This window comes from Dipodomys ordii, unplaced genomic scaffold (assembly GCF_000151885.1).
Source record: "Dipodomys ordii isolate 6190 unplaced genomic scaffold, Dord_2.0 Scaffold41, whole genome shotgun sequence".
NCBI lineage: Eukaryota > Metazoa > Chordata > Mammalia > Rodentia > Heteromyidae > Dipodomys > Dipodomys ordii.
Genome location: NW_012267257.1, coordinates 1,161,112 through 1,185,714, shown reverse-complemented (window position 1 = coordinate 1,185,714; position 24,603 = coordinate 1,161,112). Strand labels below are relative to the sequence as shown.

At 35.2% G+C, this 24,603-nt stretch overlaps 1 protein-coding gene across 6 annotated transcripts in view; it reads left to right on the top strand.

Moving 5' to 3' along the window:
* Positions 1–24,603, top strand: part of Ddx4 (DEAD (Asp-Glu-Ala-Asp) box polypeptide 4) — a 76,008-nt gene that overhangs the window by 38,207 nt on the left and 13,198 nt on the right. For 2 of the 6 annotated variants that reach the window (XM_013018558.1, XM_013018555.1), the window contains 11 exons: positions 904–981; positions 3,050–3,100; positions 6,991–7,050; positions 15,719–15,823; positions 16,817–16,900; positions 17,372–17,419; positions 19,593–19,640; positions 19,738–19,785; positions 19,990–20,132; positions 21,027–21,179; positions 22,490–22,644. In XM_013018558.1, the coding sequence (XP_012874012.1) occupies positions 904–981; positions 3,050–3,100; positions 6,991–7,050; positions 15,719–15,823; positions 16,817–16,900; positions 17,372–17,419; positions 19,593–19,640; positions 19,738–19,785; positions 19,990–20,132; positions 21,027–21,179; positions 22,490–22,644 (973 nt within the window). Of the gene's footprint in view, positions 1–903; positions 982–3,049; positions 3,101–6,990; positions 7,065–15,718; positions 15,824–16,816; positions 16,901–17,371; positions 17,420–19,592; positions 19,641–19,737; positions 19,786–19,989; positions 20,133–21,026; positions 21,180–22,489; positions 22,645–24,603 lie in introns of all 6 variants that reach the window. The other 4 variants (XM_013018556.1, XM_013018557.1, XM_013018559.1 and 1 more) reach the window with 4 other exon arrangements.

Genomic DNA, 24,603 nt, shown 5'->3' with positions numbered 1-24,603 from the left:
CAGCGCCACTTCCGGCTTTTTTCTTTTTGCTTATGTGGTGCTGAGGAATCGAACCCAGGGCCTCGAGCATGCAAGGCAAACACTCTACCACTGAGCCACCTTCCCAGCCCAAGATTATTTTTCTTTAAAAGAATGGTTCTAAGATTAGTTTCAAACTTCTCAGCTTCAGTAATCCTCATGCTTAGACATCTGGGTAGCTGGAACTATAGTTGCATCACCCTATGTATGACTAAGATTCTTAATGGTAGAGAAATACATGAAATATTACCAAAAAAGGAAGTAGAGGTAGTTTGGTATTGGAAATGTAGAAGGAGGATTATGATGGGCATGCTCAAGGAAAACTTTACAGGTGAATTGGTTATTGATTTATTTATATCCAGGTACCACCAAAAAAATGTTGGGTGCTCAGAATTAAAGTAAAGCCAAAGCTTAGTTAATATGGGAAAATAGTATGGAATGATGAAGAGAGAATGTGAAGGAGAAGTCATGCTTAATTTTAAAAGTAGAAAAGCTGACAGAGATATAGTAGAAAAATAATAGAAATTAATAAATAGGACATAAGTATAAAGTTTTGAATAGCATAAAGTTTGAATAGCAATGACTTTCGTGTAGGGGCCAAATATAATAGTTGGGTCTATCAAAGTAAGTGTTCAACATAAAGGAAATCAAGAAATGAAATTCCTGGTCTCCAAGGAAATAACAATAGAAACCTGTATTTCATTATTTATAGATATGTATTTTAATCTTGATAGCATAATTTAAATTTTATATCCTTGTACTATTTTTATTGTCTCTGTACTGTTTTTTCCATATTTAATATTTCACTTTTACCTCAAATGTTTGTTTCAAGTTTTTGATGCAATTATAGTATGTTAATGAACTTAATCATATGAACTTTTTCAGATGTTGGAGAGTTTAGTAAAAGAGAGACTATACCCACAATGGGTAGTTTTGGAAGTGGAAAAGGTTTTGGAAACAGAGGTAACTACTTTTCTTTTTATACTTTACAATCAAAATGTCTTAACGGTCAATCTTAGGGTTTCTATTTCCCTTTAAAGTACATATAAAGTATATTGCCTTTCTCAAGAATTTATGAAGATCACAAAGGAGTCTTACCATTTTCCTTTTCCTAGTCATAGCTTGAAACAGCAGTTTCATTGCTTTGGATGCGTGTTCTATTATATTTCCCTGTTTGAAAGATACCCATGTTCCTTGCTACAGCATCTTTTATTAGATTAATTTTATTTACATAGGAACCCTGGTCTTTGCTCTTTTACTCAAGACTCAGAGATACATACAAACATGTGAGATGTGAATATTTGTAGCTGAGCAAAGAATTGGTATAAGTCTTGAAATTACATTTTTTCCCTTAATATTTACAAAAACCTTATAAGTCAAAATTAGAGTTTAAGATCAAGTTTATTAATGTGTAGGTGACAGACTTTCCCAAGCATTTTGGAAACTCAGCACTGATTCTTTTTTGGGGAGAGAAAATGAGGAAGCAGCAGTTGTGAGGGGTAGTAGAATATGGTCATTTTCTCAGGCAGCTTTGAAGATAGGAAATATTTAAGTAAGTAAAGTAACTCAAAACTTGGATTTTGTTGGAATATATTCTTTTTTTATTGTGAAAATACTATATGAATATATTCTTTATTTAGGGATTATTTTTATATATTTTGTAATGATCTCAAGGAAATTATTCAGTTTTATAGTGAGATTATAGGGAATTGCTAGTACATGCTAATTGTATATTAAATTTCCATGGCATTTTATTGCTGGAAGGATCCTCATATTTTTTGAATTTGGGGTACTAAATGAGATAAATGTACATACTTTGTACATAAAATGACAAGCTTTCCAGATAGTATTAGTACTTGTATCAAAAAAGTCCATTTACTTTAAATACTAATTGATGATGATGATGAGCATTCCACATTGACATTTAATTTTCAAATATACGTTCCCTGAGTTTATTTTTATTTATTTTCATTTTCCCTTTCTTCCTTTCTCCTCCCTTTTTTCCTTCTCTCTCTTCTTCTCTCTGAAGCAGGGTCTCATTATGTGGCCTGGACTGGTCTTGAAAGTACTGTTGCTAGTGTTTTCCCTCTTAGTCTCTCAAATAGCTAGGACTATAGGCAGACACTACCACATCTGGTTCCCTTAGTGTGTCTGCATTAATACATTTTATTAAAGAGGCAACATTAAAAAAATTTATTGTGAAAATACCATACAGAGTAAATTACATGGGCAAAACATTTTAAATTTTATGGTTACTGATGCATGCTTCTAAAATAGTTTTAGGGGCATATTTGTATGTTCTAGAGATGCATAAACGTTGAACATAGGTTTTTATAAAATGAGAAATTTGAAAGTGGAGCTTGGTAACACTTTTTTTGTTAAATGTTATACAAAAAGAAAACAGGATTTCTGGATTAACTGGAAAATTAGTTGTACTGTCCTTTGTAAATGAGACTGTGTGTTAACTTGTAAAGTTTTAAGTTTATTTATTTACCAGCTTTTTTTGCTGGGTAATTAGAGATTAGAGTCTCTCAGATTTGTCTGTTCAGGATGGCTCCAAACCTTGATCCTCAGATTTAAGCCTTTTAAGTAGCTAGGCTTTTAGGCATGAGCCACCATTGCTCACTGGTTCTGGAGTTTTGAACTGCTAGGCAGGAGTGAGTTTACTGCTAACTGTGCCTTTGGCCTTTTTTTTTTTTTTTTTTTAATGAGATAGAATCAGGCTTCCTGCCTGGGCATATGTCTTAGAGAACTTTTTTGTACGGGCTAGCCTGGAAACTCTATTCTACAAATCTCAGACTCATAAGAAACTAGGATTACAGATGTGAACCCCTGGCACCCTGCTCAAAAATGTTTAAACAGTAAGTATATTGCTATACTGATAGAACATTTCAAGTAATATAAAATTTGCTGAAAAGAAAGTTGCTTTTAATTTTAAGAGTGTGGAGCTATATGTTGATAAGGTGGCAGAAAGTTACACAGAAATGTAGAATTTTTTCCAGAAATTGGTTTTATTTTTTATTTTGTGTAGGTTTTCCAAATAATAAGTTTGAAGAAGGTGATAGCTCTGGTTTCTGGAAAGGTAAGTTTGGTGCTTTTGTAGTGATTTTAAAAAATGCAAGTCAACAGCACATGCTAAAAGGAAATTAGTATTATTTTTGTCTCATCTAGTTCTAAAATCAAGTTTTAAAAAGCAGCTATATGAGCCCAAATGAAAGGTGTTACTAATTTATAGGTAAATAAGGCATTCTAATTTGACCCATTTCTGTCTATTTTAGTTAAAATCTATGAGGTGCAACTTTTGAAAATTGTGCTATTTTCAGAAAAAGGGGCAAATAGAGCAAATCAAGAATTACAGCTCCGCTCTATATATTAATGTTGTAATCATAAAATCTTTATAACAGGGCTGGGATGTAGCTTAGTTGCAAAGCGCTTGCCTAGCAAGTGCAACGTCCTGGGTTCGATCCCCAGTACCAAAAAAGAAAAGACAAAAAAAAATACAGTTAAAAAATCTTTATAACATAATATACTTTTCACTTTCACACTTGTTCATATCTCTGGGGCCATTTAGACTAAAGTAAGTCTAGGAGGAGGACTTTTTTTGCCAGTCCTGGGGCTTGAACTCAGGCCCTGGGCATTGTTCCTGAGCTGCTTTTGCTCAAGGTTAACACTCTACCACCTGAGTCATAGCACCACTTCTGGCTTTTTCTGTTTATGTTGTACTGAGGAATGAAACCCAGGGATTCATGCATGCTAGGCAAGTGCTCTACCACTAAGCCACATTCCCAGCCCTTAGGAGGATGATTCTTAACAATGTAAATTACCAATAAAATTTAAAACATTTTTGGCAAAGATATTGATACTCTGGTTTGGGGAAATACAGAGAATGATGAGAACAGAATACTATTCCCAGAAGAGAGACTACAATAAATAACTTTTCTTTCTCATGTCTAATGAATAGATTTGAATGAAGCCTGTATTTTAAAAAACTTGGATTCAGTTCTTTAAAAACCATTGATTTATGGAATCTTTTTTTTTTTTTGAGGCAAACTCTCCCTATTTAGCTTTAAACTAGCCTGGAACTCAAAATGCAGCGTATCCTCAAATTTGGGATTGTTCTGCCTCACTTGTGCTAGGATTGCTGGGTATACCACTGCATCTGGCTTTCAGTAAAACTTTATTATTGGTCATGGGGTAAGGTTTTAACTCAGGGACTGGATGTTGTCCCTGAACTTTTGTGCTCAGGCTAGTGCTCCACCACTTTGAGCCACAGCTCCACTTAGTTTTCTGGTGGTTAATTTGAGATAGTGTCTCATGGACTTTTCTGCCTGGGCTGGCTTTTGAGCCAGGATCTTCAGATCTTAGCCTCCTGAGTAGCTAGGATTATAGGTAGGAGCCACCAGTGCCCAGCTTCAATAGAATATTTATAAGATAGTATACTTTAGAGTTCCATGGTTTGTTCAGATCTCTGTCTTGTTATCTGGGAAACTGTCTTTCCCAAGTTGACTCATTTCTGTAAACATATAAGCATGCATTTGAGTTTTCCATAGAACTCGAGAGAACTTGTTCTCTCCACTTCTGTTTACTTTCTTCTCTTTATTCTTAGTTCACCGAAAATAAGAAATTTGTATCAAATTCTTTCATTCTCAAAATTGTTGACAAGTCCTGGAGGGGGTTTTTAAGATTCTGATAGAAGGTCTTATTTGAAAACGTGTTTATGGTAGTTTTTCCTGATTTCTAGTTTTGCCCACTTGGTGATAAGGAATCCAGGTTGAATTTGAAACCCAGTTCCTCTTCCTAACAGTTATGTTCAGAAAGGTATTTAGTTCAGCACAATGATTTTTACCCATAATGGTAACAGAAGATAGGGAGGCTCATGGTTCCTCTGTCGGCAATGGCAAAAAGTTAGCCATACCTTAATCTCAGCCAACAAAGATCAGTTATCTTTGCTAGCTATTTGGGAAGCTATGGTAAGAGGATCATGATCCAAGCCTGGCCCTTGGGCAATAATGTCAGACCCAACCTCCCAAAATAAAGCAACAAAGACTAGGGCCATGGCTCAAGTGGTAAAGTGCCTGCTTAGCAAGTTTGAAGCCTTGAGTTCAAACACCAGTATTACCAAAAAAGAACAAAATGAAAAAAGATAGATGTGGTGCTTACCTGTAATTCCAGCTTCTCAGGAGGTGGGGCTAGCAAAAATTAGAACTAAAAGCAAAAGATGGGTATATCTAAGATGATTAGAGGGCTTGTTTAGTAAGGGCAAGGCCCTGTACCACACAATAAAAACCTTAGATATTAAATATCAGTGACATGTACAAATATTACTTAACACTATCTGTTTATTTCACAAATGTGATTTTGTTGGACTTTTCTGCCATGCTTAAAGTTACATTAGTAATATAAAAACCTTTAAATTTTGGCTATGCGCCAGTGGCTCACCTCTGTAATCTTAGCTACTCAGGAGTAGTTTGAAAAATTATTAATTACTTGCCATCATTCTACACTTTGAGGATAAATCTTGGAGTGGGGTCTGGACATTATTATTATTTTTTTAATATTCTAAATGTTTATTTATATTTATTTATTATATCTTCTTTTTCTTGCCACATGGCAAGGTTAAGCACTTTTTTTTGAAAGTTTTCATCTTTCAGTGGGCTATTCACATCCATTATTTCAAAATTTCAAGCATCTTACCTTCTTTGGTATTTTAATTTACTGTAAGTGCTTGCCTCCATGGTACTGGTCTATTCTTGACCCTTTTCACTACAAAACCTGCATAAGGACATCAAAATGGGGAAGAGAGTAGGAAGGTGCTGGAAAGCTTGTGAATTACTCTCTGCAGGTTTGGCAGCCACTTTCTAAGGGTGGTCTCTTTGTTAAGAATTTAGTTGTCCAGCCCTCAAGGCCATACCATTTAATATTCCCACTGGATCCCTGGGACTTTTCTTTGAAAGAGTTGTCCAGTTTTCAAGGCACACCTGGAGTACTTATCGGTCCAGGAACGGGGCCTGAAAAGAATGTTGGTATAGACGTGGACATTATTTTTAATCAGTTCTCCTGATAAGTCTCAAGCAGGCTTTAGAAGTTGAACCCTAGAAATGTTACTTGTCAATCTGAATTTTAAAAATGTTTTTAAAAATTGTTTAATATGTTATTTGTTAATCTCATTTTTTGAATAATTTCAGATGAATGAATACAGAAAAATATATGACAATTTAATTTTTTTGGGCTGATACTGGGGCTTGAACTCAGGACCTGGGCCCCTGTCCCTTAGTTTCATTTTGTTTTTTGTCAATTGTGGGGCCTGAACTCTGGGCCTGGGTGTTGTCCCTCAGCTATTCAGCTCAAGGCTAGCACTCTACCACTTGAGCCATAGCGTCACTTCCAGGTTTTTCTGTTTATGTGGTGCTAAGGAATTGAACCTAGGGCCTCATGCATGCAAGGCAAGCACTCTACCACTGAGCCACCTTCCCAGCCCCATGTACCTTAGTTTTTTGACTCAAGGGCAGTGCTTTACCACTTGAGCCAGACCTTTGGCTTTTTTGCCAATTAACTGAAGATAAGAGTCACATGAATCTTCCTGCCTGGGCTGGCTTTGAATTACAGATCCTCATATCTTAGCCTCTTCATTAGCTAGAATATAATGACAATTTAAATAGAAAAAGCCATATTTTTCTAATGATTACTTAATAGTTTAGATATTCCTGAAATTGTATCAAACTGACATCTATGAATTTTTCAGATTGTTTTGTAAGAATAGCTCTTGGCAAATAGTGAGTTTTCAATTATATACTTAATACAGAGATACATTAGATATTTTATATTGTATGTTATAATTAAATGTATAAGAATTAAGGTGTTTAGTTTTAACTTAATGAAAATATTATTTACTTTGCAACAGTGCTATTCTTTAGATATTATCCTTAAAGTCAATTATTTGTGTGCTATTGACATGTTAAATTTTTATTCAAGAGTCTAATAATGATTGTGAAGATAATCAAACATGGAACAGAGGGTTTTCCAAGAGAGGCGGTAAGGAAAATTTAATGTTTTTGAACAATTTGTGTTTAAGACAGATACTAAGCTGACAAAACTGATTTAGAAGAGCTATAAGAATAATTCTGGTGATGAAGAACTTTTAAATTCTTGATGCTCTCTGCTTTTAAATCTTTAGTAAATGAATATTTAGTAGTCTTTGTTAATCTTCCTCCCTCCCATTCAGTTCCACCGCCTTCCTTTTCTTCTACTTCTTTTTTGGGGGGCTTGACATCAGAGCCTTGCATTTGTTAGGCAAGCACTCCAACAGTTAAACCATAGACCTGGTGTGTTCATCAGTGGCTAGCACCTCACTTCCCCATACTCATTTTCACTCACTAATGCCTACGAATCAAAGCTTATCATCCATTATATACCATGGGTTTTTTTTTTTTTTGATACTTCAGTTGATAGACACAATGAGAGTAGTTTCCACTTTTGGCCAACATAGCTAATTTTGGCGATAGCATTATATAAACATTTGTGTGCAAGGTTTTGAACATGCCTTCATTTTCTGGAATAAAATCTCCTTGCCTTATGCTTAACTTTTTGAGAAATTAGCAATTGTTTGCCATAGAAACTACGTCATTTTACATTCCTGGTGTCAGTGTACTGGGTTTCTGGTTCCTTCACATCTTTACCAATATTAATTATTGTCTGTCTTTGATGCTAGCATATAAGTGGGTACCTTATTGTAGTTTTTGTTTGCATTTTATGGCGACTTTGATGTTGAGCAGCTTTTCATGTATTTATTGAACATTTGTGTATCTCTGGAGAAATCAGTGTGCAGATTGTTCATTTTAATAGTTGGAAATTTGATTTAACTTTTGTATTATTATTAAGGTATGATATACAAAGGATTACCATTTCATAAGTCAGGTAATGAGTATATTTATTTTTGGGCAGTGTCACTTCTTTACTTTGTGTCCCCTGGCAATTTGATTTTTAGTGTTTTATGAGTTATTTACACATTCTCATTATCACTCTTATCAGATGCATAATTTGAAAATATCTTCTTACCTTCCTTTGAATTGTCTTTACTTAAAAACTTGAACAGTACTAGGGTTTCAACTCAGGAGGGTTCTGCAGGTCTTCTGCTTGAGATATTTCAATCCCTTTAAGCTCTTACTTTTCAGATAGGGTCTCCTGTTTGATTTTCTTGCCATAGCTGCGATGACAGGTATACACCACAGTGCTCTGCTTTTTTTTTCCTGTTGTTTCTTGAACTTTTTTTGGCTGGACTAGCTCGACTGGCTCGACTGGAATTGCAATTTTCCTGATTGTGGCATCCTGAGTAGCTAGGATGACAGGAATCAGCCATTGATGCGTGTTGTCTTCACTTTTTTTCATGATATCTTTTGAAGTACCAAAGTGAATTTTTTTTTTTCAGTCAGTCATGAAATTTGAACTTCATGGGTGCTATCCAGTGAGCTTTTTCACGCAAGGCCAGTGCTCTTCCACTTAAGCCACAACACTACTTCCAAAGTGAAATTTTTATGTAATCAGATTTATGTTTTTTTCTTTGGCTGCTTGTGGTTGGGTGTCATATCTAGAAAATTTAGCTAATCTGAAATCATACAGATTTTTTCCTGTATTTCTATGCTAAAATTTCATAGTTTTAGCTCATATATATAAGTGTTTGATCTATTTTGAGTTTGTTTGCACACATGGTATGAGGCAAGTTTTTGTTTTGGCAAATATCTAGATATCCTGGTATCATTTGTTGCTGCTTTATATTGATGCATTAGGTATGGCTCTTGGATTTATCCACCTTTCAATTGAACTTGGATGCACAGATTGATACTTTTTCATTAAATTTGGGAAGGGTTTTGCTTTTTTTGTGAAAATACTTATAATTTGACTTTTTAGCTGTTTAAAATGCTAGTTTTTTCCTTGTATTGGATTTTTTTATTGTAAAAGTTATGTACAGAGGGGTTGCAGTTATGTAAGACAACAGTGTTACCTTTCTCTTGTTTTCTCCTAGTTTTTTTCCCTCCTTACCCCTCTACCCCACAAATTATATAGTTCATTTTCAACAGAGTGTCTAGTGAGTATCATTTGTTCACCCTTTGTCTCACCATTTCTGTCCTCCCTCAATCCTCCCCCAAATAGATAAACTTGCATACAAGACAAAGCGACAAAGAAGGAAAACAAAAACAAAAAGCAAAATAACAACAACCTATTGTTTCCATTTCTTGAAGTTCATTTTGATAAATATCATTTTATATGATCATATGAATATAGCTATTGAGCCTTTGTGATCCTCTCCTAAGAATATCCTCCTCTGGTTTTAGTTTTAAAGCTATTTTAAATTGAAAATGTTAAATATGTTCACAGTGTTGTACAGTCATCATCTCTCTTATCACCCTATGCCCATTTGGCAACAATTCATACCTACTCTCTGGTAATTTTGTGAGTTTGTGTGTGTGTGCACATGTGCATATGTGTGCATGTGTATGCATGTGTGCCTGTCCTTGGGCTGAAATCAGGGCCTAAGCGCTGAGCCTGACCCTTTTTGCTGAAGGCTAGCATTCTACCATTTGAGCCACAGCTTCACTTTTGGCTTTTTGGTGGTTAATTGGAGATAAGAGTCTCACAGACTTTCCTCTCTGGGCTGGTTTAGAATCATGATCCTCAGAACTCAGGAGCTAGGATTACCAGCCATGAGCCACTTCTATTGTTCTATATTCTCTATGAATTTGCCTGCAACTGGAATGATAATGTTTACCCTGTCCTCTTCAGCTGATTTTATTTAGCATTATGTTTTAAATATTCACCCATATTATAGTATGTATTAGAACCATATTCCTTTTTATGGTTAAATATTCTATTGTATATATTTGCCACCATTTTGTTTGTCCATTTTGGCTATTGTAAATTATGTTGCTATGAATGTTACAGTTGTTTTGAGTCTCTGTTTTCAAATCTTTTGGTCATTTAACTAGCAGTGGAACAGCCAACAAATGAGACTAAAGTAAATTAAAATGCCACAAAATTTTCTGTTTATAATCACTAGCCTTATTATTATTATTATTGGTGCCAGTCCTAAGGCTTGAACTCAGAGCCTGAGTTTTGTGCTGTCTCTAAGCTTTTTTGCTCAAGGCTAGAGCTCTACCACTTGAGTGATAGTTCTACTTTCAGATTTTTCCTGGTTAGAGATACTATTGTAAAGGACTTTGTTGCCCATGCTGCTGTCAGACCACAATCCTCAGAACTCAACCTCCTGAGAAGCTAGGATTACAGGTATGAGCCATCAGTGCCTGGCTCATCTCCAATATGTATTTCCTCCCCAACCCCCCGAGTTGCTCCAGCCTTTGTATAAAACTTAATTTTGAAAATTTTGTTCCTTTTCTTCATTTTAAGGAGTAGGAGAATGTATAATTACTTATTTTTCATTTTCATTGATAATCAGTAGTGCGTATCTCTTAAAATTTTCATTCTATGTTTCATTGTATGTAAAATACAAGTGGATTTTGTATATTGAAGGCTTAATGACGTTGATAAATTTCTGGCAAGTGGTTTATAAAATAGAAATACTTACATTTCTTTTACATAAGAGTTAAGTGATTTATGAACTTTCTTTTCTGAAGATAGTTACCAAACATCTTCAAGACCTGCAAGAGATTGTGATCTGTCCTTTATGAAATGAAGAATATGACTTTTTTGAGATGCTATTTGAATATATTTTTAATTTAAAATTTTTATTGTAAAGATACTGTACAGAGGAAATGAGTCCATTTCCTATCGAGCATTGTTACCCCCTCCTTTGTTTTTCACCTACCATCCCTTCCCCCCAAATCCTACCAACCCACCTCTCTCGGCAAAGTAGTAAAGTTAGTTTTCAACATACTGTCTTGTACATCTCATTTTTACAATGGGTCATACTGTATCTTTATTTCAGCATTTTGTTATTTCCCTTCCCCTCCCCAAATTAGAAAAATGACAGCAGGGGTTGTACCATGGGGGAAGAACATACAAAGAAAAAAATAATCGATTACATAGTACTTGTGGAGGTGGGAGGGAAGAGGATGGTAGGGGAAAAACAAAGGAGGAGGCAACAATACTTGATAAGAACTGTACTCATTACCTTGCTCATGTAACTGTAACCCCTCTGTACAGTATTTTTACAATAAAAAACTTGTTAAAAATTACATAGTACATGATAAGTACATTAAAAAGAATAACAAGAAAGATAAAATCTCTTGTGTCCCTCTCTTGGGGTTCATTTTGCTTAGCATCAGGTTATATGGTCATATTTACATAGCTTTTGACCTCTTCTGCTTATCCTGGGCATATACTAGTTATTGCAGATAAGGGAAACCATGGGACTTATATTTCTTTGGGTCTTATTTCACTTAATATAATTTTTTCCAAGTCTTTCCATTTCCTAACAAATGGGGCAGTATCAGTGGCCAAAAGGGAACCCTACTGCATTGTTGGTGGGAATGTAAACTTGTTCAACCACTTTGGAAAGCAGTATGGAGGTTCCTCAAAAGACTACACATAGAGCTCCCCTATGACCCAGAAATCCCACTTTTGGGCATTTACCCAAATGATCACAAACAAGGCCATACTAAAGCTACCAGCACAATTATGTTTATCGTAGCATTGTTTACCATAGCTAAGATAAGGAAGCAACCCAGATGCCCCTTAGTATATAAATAGGTCAAGAAAATGTGATACACACACACAATGGAATTCTATGCCTCCATTAGAATATGACTTTTATTATCTTTCAAAGTAAGTTGATGTTCAAGCTGGGATTATAGCTCAGTTGGAGAATAAATGCATGATACCCTGGGTTTGATTTTCATTACTGTTCCTCCAAAATGTTATGTTAGACGTAAAGTGACATTTTAAAGAGGTTAATTTTTGGCCAGGCACTAGTGGTTCATGCCTGTAATCCTAGCTACTCAGGGAGCTGAGCTCTGAGGATCACAGTAAAGACAGCCTGGGCAAGAAAGTCTATAAGACTCTTATTTCAACTAACAGAAAAACTGAAATTGGTGCTGTGGCTCAAGGTATAGTGTTTGCTTGAGTTTAAAGAGCTCAGGGACAATGCCTAGGCCCACCGTTCAAGCCCCATGACCGACCAAAAAAAAAGGTTAATTTTTAAATATCTTAGTCACTATAAAAGTTAAAATTATTCTGTTATAAATATGTATATATGACTACCTATATTTTTAGTGGGAACATTGTCTCATTTATTTCATGCCAGAAAAAAAAAGAACTGTTGGATAGCCCAAAGGAGCAAGTAACTTCTTCTTCCCAGAGATATCTTATTTTGACATTAGTGTACATACTCGATACTTTATAAAGTGTTAATATGTCTGTTTTTGACTTCTTAATTCAATATTTTATTTTAAAAGTGTGACTTTTGTTTATTTTTAACGTTGTGCCTTTTCTTGTGCCATTGTGGGCTTGAACTCTGGGCCTTGTACTGGAGCCTGATGCTCTTACTCAGCTTTCTTGTCCACAGTTGTTACTGACCATTTGATCCATGCTTCTAGTCTGATTTTGCTGGTTAGTTGGAGATGGAGTCTCATGGATATTTTTGCCTGGTTTGCCTTTGAATCATGATCCACCTAGTCTCAGTCTCCTGAGTAAGATTACAGTGAGCCAGGATCTCCCAGCTTTAACTCTGTATCTTATTCTTTAACTTATTTCTTTAACAAAAATGATTCATAAGATTCTATGAAATAGTTTCTGCTTCTCTCTTTATAATTCTACATAATACCCATGTTTCAGTTCTAGTTGCTGTTCTAACATAACTAGAAACTACCATCAACTCTGAAGAAAAAAGCATTTTCTTTAAATGTATGTTTCTATTATGTTTGGAGACATTAAGGTATAGAGATGCTGAGGCCTTGTATAGTCATTGGCTCAGACACAGGAGATAAATTTAAAAAGGACCTATCTTATACTTACAGAAAAAGTAAAAGCATAATGTATGGGTTAAGCAAATTAATCACAAATGAATAAAATAAATGAATCAAAAGATAGACTGGAGAAACTCTCTAAATTGGAAATGGGAAATAAGAATAAAGTTAAAAGATATGTAAAATAGACCAAGAATGCCTGCTTGTCTATCATATAGTAAAATATCTCCCAAGGAGAGGATAGAGAATATGGAATGAAGAACATTAAAAAAGAATATATGACCTTCCCAGAGTTAAAAAGGCACAGAATCTTGATTAACCAGAAATAAACTCATGCTCATTCCTATATAAATATAAATATATATAAAGCTTAGTATTTCCAAATTAAAAAATAAGCTTGAGAGGAAAAAAGAAAAGATTTACTTGTTAAAGTACAATATCTTGGCAACAGAAGTTTTTCTTTAGTAAAGATTGTCATTATATAAAATAGTAAATTCAAATGCTGAGGATAACCCAAACTAGTGTACTCAGATATTTAGGTGCTATGGAGAAATAATACCACTCAGATAATAGTATCTAATACTCTCAGAACATTGCAGAAAGAATTACTAAATCATACACAGTAGTAAGAAGGTAAAAAATATAGAAAGAAATTAGTAGAAATTAAGAATCAGAAGCCCGGCACTGGTGGCTCACGCCTGTAATCCTAGCTACTCAGGAGGCTGAGATCTGAGGATCGTGGTTCAAAGCCAGCCCCGGCAGGAAAGACCGTGAGACTCCTATCTCCAATAAACCACCAGAAAACTGGAAGTGGCGCTGTAGCTCAAGTGGTAGAGCGCTCGCCTTGAGCTGAAGAGCTGAGGGACAGCGCCCAGGCCCAGAGTTCAAGCCCCACAAAAAAAAAAAAAAAGAATCATGAACCAGAAAAAGATAAAAATGGTTTCATTTGTAGGCTTATCAATAAATTGATAAGTATTGATTATGTAAAAGAGCAACAACTATTAGGTATTTAAAAAACAAAAATAATAGGTGTTCTTTGTCAGCTTGTCTAAAATAAAAACTAAAAGATTTCTTAAATATATTAAGTTGAAAGGAAATCAGAGAAAGTCTAATAGAACTCTGAAGAAGAAAAATAGATTTAAAATAATTTAAAGATTCCTGAAATGTTCATGAAGAAATTGATAAAAATATATTACATCATTTGGGTAAAATTAGGTAGAAAGATTAACAAAACAAAAACATTAAAGAAACATTAAAGGAAAAACTATAAAACTAAGATGTTAGAAACAAAAATCTATGTATCATTACTTGTAATATAGGTAAACATATTTCAGTGCCAGTCCCTGGTAGCTTTTGCAATCCTTGCTATTCAGGAGGCTGCAGTCTCTGAGGATCACAGGTTGAGTAAAAGCTAGCCCAAATAGAAAAGTCCATGAGACTCCAAACTCCAATTAACTAGCAAATAGCTGAAAGTAGAAGTGTGGCTCAGGTTACACTACCAGCATTGAGTGGAAACAGTCAAATGAGAGTGCAAGGCCCTGAATTCCAGCCCTAGTACTGGCCCCCACATGTACATGGAAGGCATATGTGTTACCCCCTCCTCCCCAGAAAAAAACCCACAAACCTAAGAAACAAATTTCATTGCAGAGTTGAAAATAAGAAAAATATAAGATAATATTAACCCCCAAAAGTTTATATATAAATAGGAGAGAAAATATAATCTATATTAAGGATAAAGATATACTTAATCCACCAGGGAGACAAGTAGACAACAATCAGATTCTCAATTTTTTTCCCTCTGTAATTGTCACTTTGGTTTGCAAACTGTTTTGACCTAGGTAGAATCAGATTTTACTTGAACTGAATTCAATTGATATCAATTGAATTAAAAATTATTTTAGCTGGGTTCTGGTTGCTTATGCCTGTAATCCCAGCTACTCAGGAGGCTGAAATCTGAGGATTGTATTTCAAAGCCAGCCTGGACAGGAAAGTCTGTGAGACTACTAAAAAAGCCAGATGTAGAGCTGTGGCTTAAGTTGTAGAGCACTAGCCTTGAGCAAAAGAAGCTCAAGGACAGGGCTCAAGCCCTGAGTTCAAGCCTGGACTGTCGCTCAAGCACGCACACGCGCACACACACACACACACACACAATTTTTTTTGTATTTAGGAAATGAGACTTATGTGTCTACCTATCTGTGCTTTGAAAAGGTGTTTATTGTTATTTTCTATAAGGAGGAATCATAAGCCTACGATTTATTTAATCTGTCTGTAAATATAGAAATACCAGTTAATTGTGAAGTTGTGGCAACTTTCAGTGTTTTAGTCAAATGACACTTTTACTCCTTTGTTTTGTTTTGTTTTTATTTTTGGTCCGGTCATGGGGCCTGAACTCTGGGCCTGGGCATTGTCCCTCAGCTCTTCAGCTCAAGGCTCTACCATTTGAGCCACAGCGCCACTCACTTCTGGCTTTTTTTCTTTTTGCTTATGTTGTGCTGAGGAATCGAACCCAGGGCCTCATGCATGCAAGGCAAGCGCTCTACCACTGAGCCACCTTCCCAGCCCCTTTTAGTTTTGATTCTCAAAGCAAGCATTGTTTTTTCTATCAGTAAAGGAGAACATTCATAGGTCAATTGTGGCTTTTCTTTTTAATAATTTTATTTATGCTTTAAAGCATTTACTTAAAACCACTGAATTATACATAGCTTAAATTTTGTCACTGTGGTTCTAAGATTACTTTGTTTTTATTGTGTCATTATTGTGTCTTTTCTGTGTATTTACTATTGTAGGCTTTCAAGATGGAAATGAATCAGAAGCTTCCGGGCCACCCAGAAGAGGTGGAAGAGGTAGTTTCCGAGGTTGCCGTGGAGGATTTGGTGGTATAGGAAGACCAAGTTAGTAGTAGATTGTAAATGGTGTTCTCCATTTGTTAAAAAGGAAATGATAAAAAAAATTATCACATGAGTTTGCTCAGAGGATTAAAATGAGTATGTATTAGCACATTGGCTCCCATAAATTAATGACCAACATTATATATCACATTATTTTCAGACACAAATTTAATTACATACTGGTTAAGTTGAAATACCTGAATTATTTCAAATTTATGTAAGCCATTTCTTTAGTATCACATATCGTTTAGTGTTTTAGAGCCATGTTGCTAGGGCTGACCTTATACATAGGTGGCTCTGTCCTACAATATATATTCTTTTGTCAGTGTGGCTTCCTACCTCAAATTTTTCAGTCATTATTTTTCTACACTAATCTATTTTCTTCAGAAGTCATCATTAAAATAGCACATGTCTATTATCAGGTGAGAACAGATAAATGATTTTGGAAGTTAAGAACAGATACATTTGTAATAGCTATTTAATAATACATAGCAGATTAATCTTTTCTAAAAAGTGAAGAGAAATCCTATACCTCATTGATAACATTATTCGCAACAGTGGGACAGAACAGCTATATTCTGGAGAAGAAGCAGTGAAATGAGGCAATGTGAAGTGTATGGATGTAGTAACAGAGCTACTTTCAAGAGGAGATAGATTTTGTTTATATAATATTTTGGTATGCAGTTGTCCCTAATTTATTTATAAAATAATTTTAATAAAAATGTTTACACTCAAAGCTAGTTCTCTTCTTGTACGACACCATTAGTCCAATTTTTTGAGATATTTATAATTTGTGTGCTGTACTTAGAAAAATACTGATAGTAATTTTTTATCCCTACATCTTCTAACTTCTGAAACCACACCATGATGTTTTACTGAATAAGATTAGAAACTTCTTAAAAGTAACAATTTAAATTTTTCCCCTCAAATTTTTCTTACTGAATAAGATTAGAAACTTCTTAAAAGTAACAATTTAAATTTTTCCCCCAAAACAAGGTAGTGAGAACAACGATCAAGATGAGGGAACACAGCGTGCCAGTGGTCTTTTTGGTTCTAGAAGACCAGCCTTAAGTGGTGCAGGTAAGACAAAACTTACTGCTGAAAATTATTTCTATACAAGTATTAATTAGTAAACCTAATCCTAAACTATATATGAGGTAGCTCATGAATTCTGGTAGGAACTATAGGCAAAAATACAAGGATAATTTTGCCTTCTCAAAATTTGCAAACAATAGTTATTTTTTCTTTTATACCAGTTAATATGAGATGTGAATTATACTTTTGAGGAACAAAAAAATTAAGCTTGCATTGCTTTCAGAGAAAGCTTTCTAAGTTAGGGGAAAACAGTTTGTGCAATTTGAGGAGAAATGAAAAAAGTCTCCCATAATTATAGATGAAAAATGTTCAAATAAAGGTAAGACTTAAATCTAGGGAAAAAAGATTTAAAGGATTTCTAAGAAGTTTCTCAGTATTGACTAGAGAAAAACTGATTTACATACAATAGAGGGATCAGTGCTTTTGCTAAATATTCTGTAAAACAATGCCTTACAGGTAATGGTGACACTTTCCAAAGCAGAAGTGGTAGTGGTAGTGGACGAGGTATGTTCTTATTTGATTTATATATTGGAGATTAAAATGATTGTAAAGGTAATTGTTACTGTCCTTAGACACTGTAAGGAATATCTTACATACCCTGTATTGAAAATTTTGTTAATATTCTCCAGGTTATTTTCTGATATAGACATTCATTATAGGAATTTTATACTATAGATGTATTTGTAAATGCTTGTATAAGGATGTTTAGAGTCTTCATTTATACTTAAGTAAAAATTTAAGAAGTATCTAAAGTTTTATCATGAAGATATACTGTGCAGGTGTTAAATATTGAAATATATTTATCTGTGTGTTGAAATAAGTATGAAAAGTAAGCTAATCTTGGTATAGTTATTTAATTTGGTCTAAAGAATAAAGTTAGTTCATTGTGATTTTTTTTGCTTTGAACTTTTTTCAGGGTGTTACTTAAATGTATGATTTGTAAGCACAAAACAATATTTGATGTCTTAAAAAATTATCAGTACTTGGGGCTGGGAAGGTGGCTCAGTGGTAAAGCACATGCCTTGCATGCCAGAGGCCCTGGATTCGATTCCTCAGCACCACATAAGCAAAAAGAAGAAAGCCAGGAGTGGCGCTGTGGCTCTAGTGGTAGAGCACTAGCCTTGAGCTGAAGAGCTGAGGGACAGCACCCAGGCCCAGAGTTCAGGCCCCATGACCGGACCCAAAAAAAACAAAAAACAAAAAAAATTATCAGTACTCAGTAGTCTGAGTGCATGTTATAAAGCTCCAAGCCCTTGGATTTTTACAAATTTTTTTCAGTATAGAAAAATTTATTAATGCTCACATCGTTTATGAAGAAGGATTTCAAGACCATGTACAGAAAATTAGCTCACATGTAAAAAATGTAATGTATTAACTTTGACAATCATAGTACCTAAAAGTATTATAGATTATTATTATCTAAAAAAGTTGAAAAGATAGCTCATAGAAGAAAGTTAGCAGACCAAATTGCTCTTCAAATAGAATTAGCCAATAGATGGAATTGGAAATCCTTATACAAAGTTGGTTTCTGGCTAGTATATTATTAAGTAGGGTTCTCAGCATATAGATTAATGAAAGGGGAATTTATTAGAGTAATTGTCTCACTTTGTAAGGAGGCTAGACGTTAAACAGTAGGCCATCTGCAAGCTGGGAATCAGGAAATACAGTAGCATGACTCAGGCCAACTGTCAAGGACCTAGTACCAGGGAAACTAGTATAACTTTCATTCTGAAGGCAAAGGCCTGAACCTGATTGGGAGCTGCTGATGAAAGACCTGGAGTCCAAAGACTGGAGAATCTAGGATTCTAATGATTAAGGGCAGGGAAAGAAGGGCAGCCAGCTCCAGAAGAGGGCTGTTCTATTTGGTACCTGCCCATTTCTGTCCATTAATTGAAATACCAATCTCTTCTGGAAATATTCTCGTAAACATAACCAGAAAATAATGCCTACCAGTTTTCTGTATATCCTTAATTTAGTTAAATTGAAACCTAAAATTACCATTACAGCTAGTATCTGAGAACTTGAACTTATTTGTACAAACAACATAGTTTTTTCTGGATTTTAATTTTCCTTCCAAGAGTTGGAAATTGTGTATTACATGCAACAAGAAGATGCATTATTATTCCCCAATGAAACTCTGGGTATTGAGTCTCTGATAAGCAAGTCTGGTAGTTAACATTTCTTTCTCTTACATTGTCCTAACTTTGTGATTTCACTAGGAGAATATTCTTGGCAGGTTGTACCTCATTTTCTCTAAGCTTTGCCTTACCTTTTTCATCTCTTGGCTGGTTTTGTTCTTTGTTATTTCACTGTAGTGCATCATAGCCATGAGTAATTGGTCCCTAGCAAATCATACACTGGAGATAGTTTGAGGGTACTTTTCAAGATGAATTTTAGGGTTTTTTTTCAAGGAAATATAGTACTTTGCATAAGTAAAAAATAGCATAGTCTCATCTGCATAAAATCAGCATTTTGAATACCAGGATTCTAATTTTATTTAGTGTTAGGAATCAAACACAGGTCTCACCCATGCTAAGCAAGCATTCCACCATCATTTTTAAGAAATGCCTTTAAAGATGTATGAACTTCTAGGACTTGTCCTCTTTGAAGACAAGTAGTGAAAATTAAGATGTGGTATACTTTGTATCTTGACTGTCACTATGAATTTCTTTAATAGGTGGTTATAAAGGTTTAAATGAAGAAGTAATAACAGGCACTGGAAAGAGTAAGTTTTTACTTTAGATAATTTGATATTTGTAATGAGATTCATTTTACCTCTTGATTTCTAAAAACTATCACTTTTTGGCTTAATCACCTTTAAGATTCTTGGAAGTCAGAAGCTGAAGGAGGAGAAAGTGGTGACGTTCAAGGTATTTTGACATTTGAATGATCCTTTTGAGTATATATATTGCATTTTACTAAAAATACATAATGTGGAGTTAAATTTTAAAAATTTGAACAGTGAGAACTTTACTGGTAAGCCCCAAACTTGATTTTGTTATTTTTTTCTATTTTCTCTTATGCTGCTAGTTGGCAGAATGTAAACTTTTTTTGTTGTTGTTGTTTAATCCAAGGACCGAAAGTAACCTACATACCCCCTCCTCCACCAGAGGATGAAGATTCCATCTTTGCACATTATCAGACAGGCATAAACTTTGACAAATATGACACTATTCTTGTAGAAGTATCTGGACATGAGGCACCACAAGCAATTCTGGTCAGTGTATTATTTCTAAATTGATATATAGTATACTTTGGTTTTAAAAGTACATGGTATTTTAAGTTGATATTAATACAGAATTATTTTTAGCATCTAATGTCTTGTTGGAAATTTAGAAACATATCTACTAATTTAAGTAGAATTAATTGTTGCGGCAAAAGAGAGACTACTAAGTTCATCTTCACTTACCATACTAGAATGGAACTCTTTTTGAACTTCACTGTTTAAGAAGGACAGTTTTTCTAGAGATTAGATATCTTCACTTTCTAAGTATGTGCCTTTGTGGGAGTAGATTTTCTAAAGAGAGTTGAGGGAGGGATTCTTCTGTCTCCTGTTAATAATTATGCTTATAATGAGCTCTCTTTACTGATTAGCATTCTTTTTAAAAAATTGATATCTTACAGGTTTAAGGGGACAGAACAATGTTTTGAGAACACTGTCTGTAGGGAATAGTTCTATCAGCCATAATAAATATGCTTAGGATACTTTTGTTTTTGTTTTTCTTTTTTTTTTGTTGTTGTTGTTGGTTGTGGGCTTTAACTCAGGGCCTGGGCACTGATCTTTTGTGCTCAAGACTAGTGTTCCAGCACTTTGAGCCACAGCTCCACTTCCAGTTTCTTTTTTAGGTGGTTAATTGGAGTCTCATGGACTTTCCTGACCAGGCTGGTTTTGAACTGGGATTCTCAGATCTCAGCCTCCTGAGTAGCTAGGAATATAAATGTGAGCCACTAGCACTCGGCTTGGATATTTACTTTTCAATGGGGAACATATTGGTAATTTTAGTATATGTAGTAAAATCATCCAACTAGTTCAAATGGAATATGTTTCTGAAATTATGTACATACGATAGGTATGTGAAGTCTAATTATTCCCTTTCTTTTCTTTTTAAAGACTTTTGAAGAAGCTAATCTTTGTCAAACATTGAGTAACAACATTGCCAAAGCTGGTTATACTAAGCTTACACCTGTGCAAAAATACAGTATTCCTATTATATTAGCTGGACGAGATTTGATGGCTTGTGCTCAAACAGGGTCTGGGAAGACTGTAAGTCATTTTTCCAAATGTATTCTGCCCTCTGTCCAAACTCTGTATAGAAGTTTTATAGGTTGGATAGACATTTTATAGTTTCAGTGACCTGTCATAAATATTCATGACTTTGTTTCTGATTTTAAGTTTGTAAACTTCTGAGGAAAAAGTTTTGAATATTTCTAGGGTTTTGTTGTATATTTCTGAGTGGGTTTAATTCTTTTTGGGACATAGTATTAGCTAAAACAAAATTAACATCAAAAGCACCCAGTGTGACTCAGTATGATACATTGAAGAAAATAATTTCTGTAATATAGCCAGTAGAAACTTGGAGTCAAAAGGTAAAGATAAGAAACAGCTATATGTATTGTATAAGATCTTTACTTAAATGTAGCCTCGTGTTGTGATAATTTGCAAAGAAATTAATGAAATCAAGTTGGTTTTAAGACTAATATGATGAATTTATTTGTTAAATAGGGTTTCCATGAGATGAGACTATTTCTAGAATTGTAGAATCCTGGTCCATACCATTTTAGTTTTAGTCTCTGACATAGAATTATAATAGGTGAGTTGTATAATATAGCAGCTAATGAGTGATTTAAACATGGCTTTGGAGTTAGATTTTGTAAGGTACTTACTTGCTTAAATGAGAATACTATAGTATAAAATTTGTATGTCTGATAGAACTTGAATAAGATATGTTCAGAAATCCAGATAATTTCCAGATTTGTGCACTACCTATAAAAACCAGTTGTCATCATTATTATCATTATCATTATTATTATTTTCTTCTGCTGTCCTGAGGCTTGAACTCCAGATCTGGGCACTGTCCCTGTGCTCCAGGCTACCACTCTACCACTTAAACCATGGCACCAATTCCAGATTTTTCTGAATAGTTTATTGGGGATAAGAGTCTTATAGAATTTCCTGCCTGGGCTGGCTTTGAACTGTGACCCTAGATTGTGAGCCTCCTGAATTGCTAGGATTGCAAGTGTGAGCCACAGGCACCTGGCCAGTTATTTTTCTATTTGTGATTATTTTATTATTACTTCCAAAGTCTAATTAGTCTAATTTAGACTTCTAAATGCAGTAGCCTGTAGCTAATTAGATTTACATATTCCTCTGTAAGCTAATAACAGTAATCTGTTTAGAATATATGAGTATTTTCATTTTATAACAAATGCTGTATAAGTGTGAATACTTAAATGTTACCTTGAAGTTAAAAACTTTTAAGAGAACCTTAAAGGCTGTAAGGGCATAAGAATTAGCTTTATGTAGGAAGAAAATAATGCGTTGTAAGTTTGTAAATTAGGCTATATAATTTGCAGGCGGCTTTTCTCTTGCCTATATTGGCTCATCTGATGCGTGATGGAATAACTGCAAGTCGCTTTAAAGAACTTCAGGAACCAGAGTGTATTATTGTAGCACCAACTCGAGAATTGATCAATCAGATTTATTTGGAAGCCAGAAAATTTTCTTTTGGGTAAGAATATCTGGAATAGGTTTTCTTAGATTTTCCTCACTTATTTTAAAGATAACTCAGTAATCACATACAATTTTTAGCATTACTTGGTAGCAGGTAGCAGTATATTTTTTTCATAATACTGTGTAAATAATCCTTTTTTTTTCTAGGCTGGTGCTGGGGCTTGAATCTAAGGGCTGGGTGCTGTCTCTAAGCTTCTTTTCTTAAGACTAGGGCTCTGCTACTGAGCCACAACTCCACTTCCAGGTTTTTTTGGTAGATTAGTGGAGAAAAGAGTTTCACAGACTTAACTGCCTGGCTGAGAACCATGATCCTCAGATCTTAGCCTCCTGAGTGGCTAAGATTACAGGCATGAGCCACTGGCTCCTGGCTAAAGAATTCTTTTTTAACCCTAGTCGTGCTGGTAGCTTTAGTGTGGTCTTGTTTGTGATCATTTGGGTAAATGCCCAAAAGTGGGATTGCTGGGTCATAGGGGAGCTCTATGTAGAGCCTTTTGAGGAACCTCCATACTGCTTTCCAAAGTGGTAGAACAAGTTTACACTCCCACCAACAATGCAGGTAAGGTTCCCTTCTGTCCACATCCCCTCTAGCATCTGTTGTTATTAGAGTTCTTTCTTTTCTTCTTCTTTTTTTTTTTGAGTCCAGTCCTGGGGCCTGAACTCTGGGCCTGGGCGCTGTCCCTCAGCCCTTCAGCTCAAGGCTAGCGCTCTACCACTTGAGCCACAGCGCCACTTCCAGCGTTTTTCTTTCTGCTTATGTGGTGCTGAGGAATCGAACCAAGGGCCTCAAGCATGCAAGGCAAGCGCTCTACCACTGAGCCACCTTCCCAGCCCTGGAGTTCTTGATTATAGCTATTCTAACTGGGGTGAGGTGGTATCTCAATGTTGTTTTGATTTGCATTTCTTTTATGGGTAGGGAGGCTGAGCATTTCTTCATGTGTCTATTGGCCATCCTTTCCTCTTCAGAGAAGTTTCTCTTTAAGTCTTTAGCCCACTTATTTATTGGGAAGTTGTTTCTTTGAAGATTTGTTTTTGGAGGATTTAATTTTTTAAACTCCAGGCATATTTTAGATATGAGACCCTTGTCTGTTGTATGGCTAGTGAAGATCTTCTCCCAATCTGTGGGCTTTCTATTAATCTTGCGAGCTATGTGCTTTGCCATGCAGAAGCTCTGCAACTTCATGCAATCCCATTTGTCCATTTATTGTGTTTCTGGGTCTCTATTAAGAAAGTTTCGGCCTGTGCCAAGGAGACCTAGGGTTTCTCCTATTCCATCCTGTAATGTTTTCAGAGTGTCTGCTTTGACTCTGAGGCCTTTGATCCATTTGGAGTTGATTCTGGTACAGTTTATTGCAGCATTATTTACCATTGCTAAGATATGGAACCAACCCTGATGCCCCTCAGTAGATGAATGGATCAAGAAAATGTGGTATATATACACAATGGAATTCTATGCCTCCATCAGAAAGAATGACATTGCCCCATTTATTAGGAAATGGAAAGACTTGGAAAAAATTAATTAAGTGAAGTAAGCCAGGCCCAAAGAAACATAGGTCCTATGGTTTCCCTTATTTGCAATAACTAGTATATGTCTGAGTCAAGCAGAAAAGGTCAGATAAATCGATGTTAGGGGAATGAACCCAAGATAAGTATTCAAATGTTTTTGTTTTGTTTTGTTTTTCCTTTCATGCGATTGTTTCTAACATATTTATAAGATGATTTCTTTGTTGCTTTGTATGTCCCTCCCCCACGGTATAACCCATACTTTCACTGTATTTGATGTTGGTACAATTTGTGGAGGGGAAGGAAAAAACAAATCGTTTAACTAGGGATACAGGTGGACCCATTGCAACAATGAGGTGTACAAGTCCTTATGTCGAAAACCAACTTTACAGCTTTGGTGGGAGGTGGGGGGAGGATAGGGTAGGGAGTAGGGGAGGAGTATGGGAAGGGATGGGAA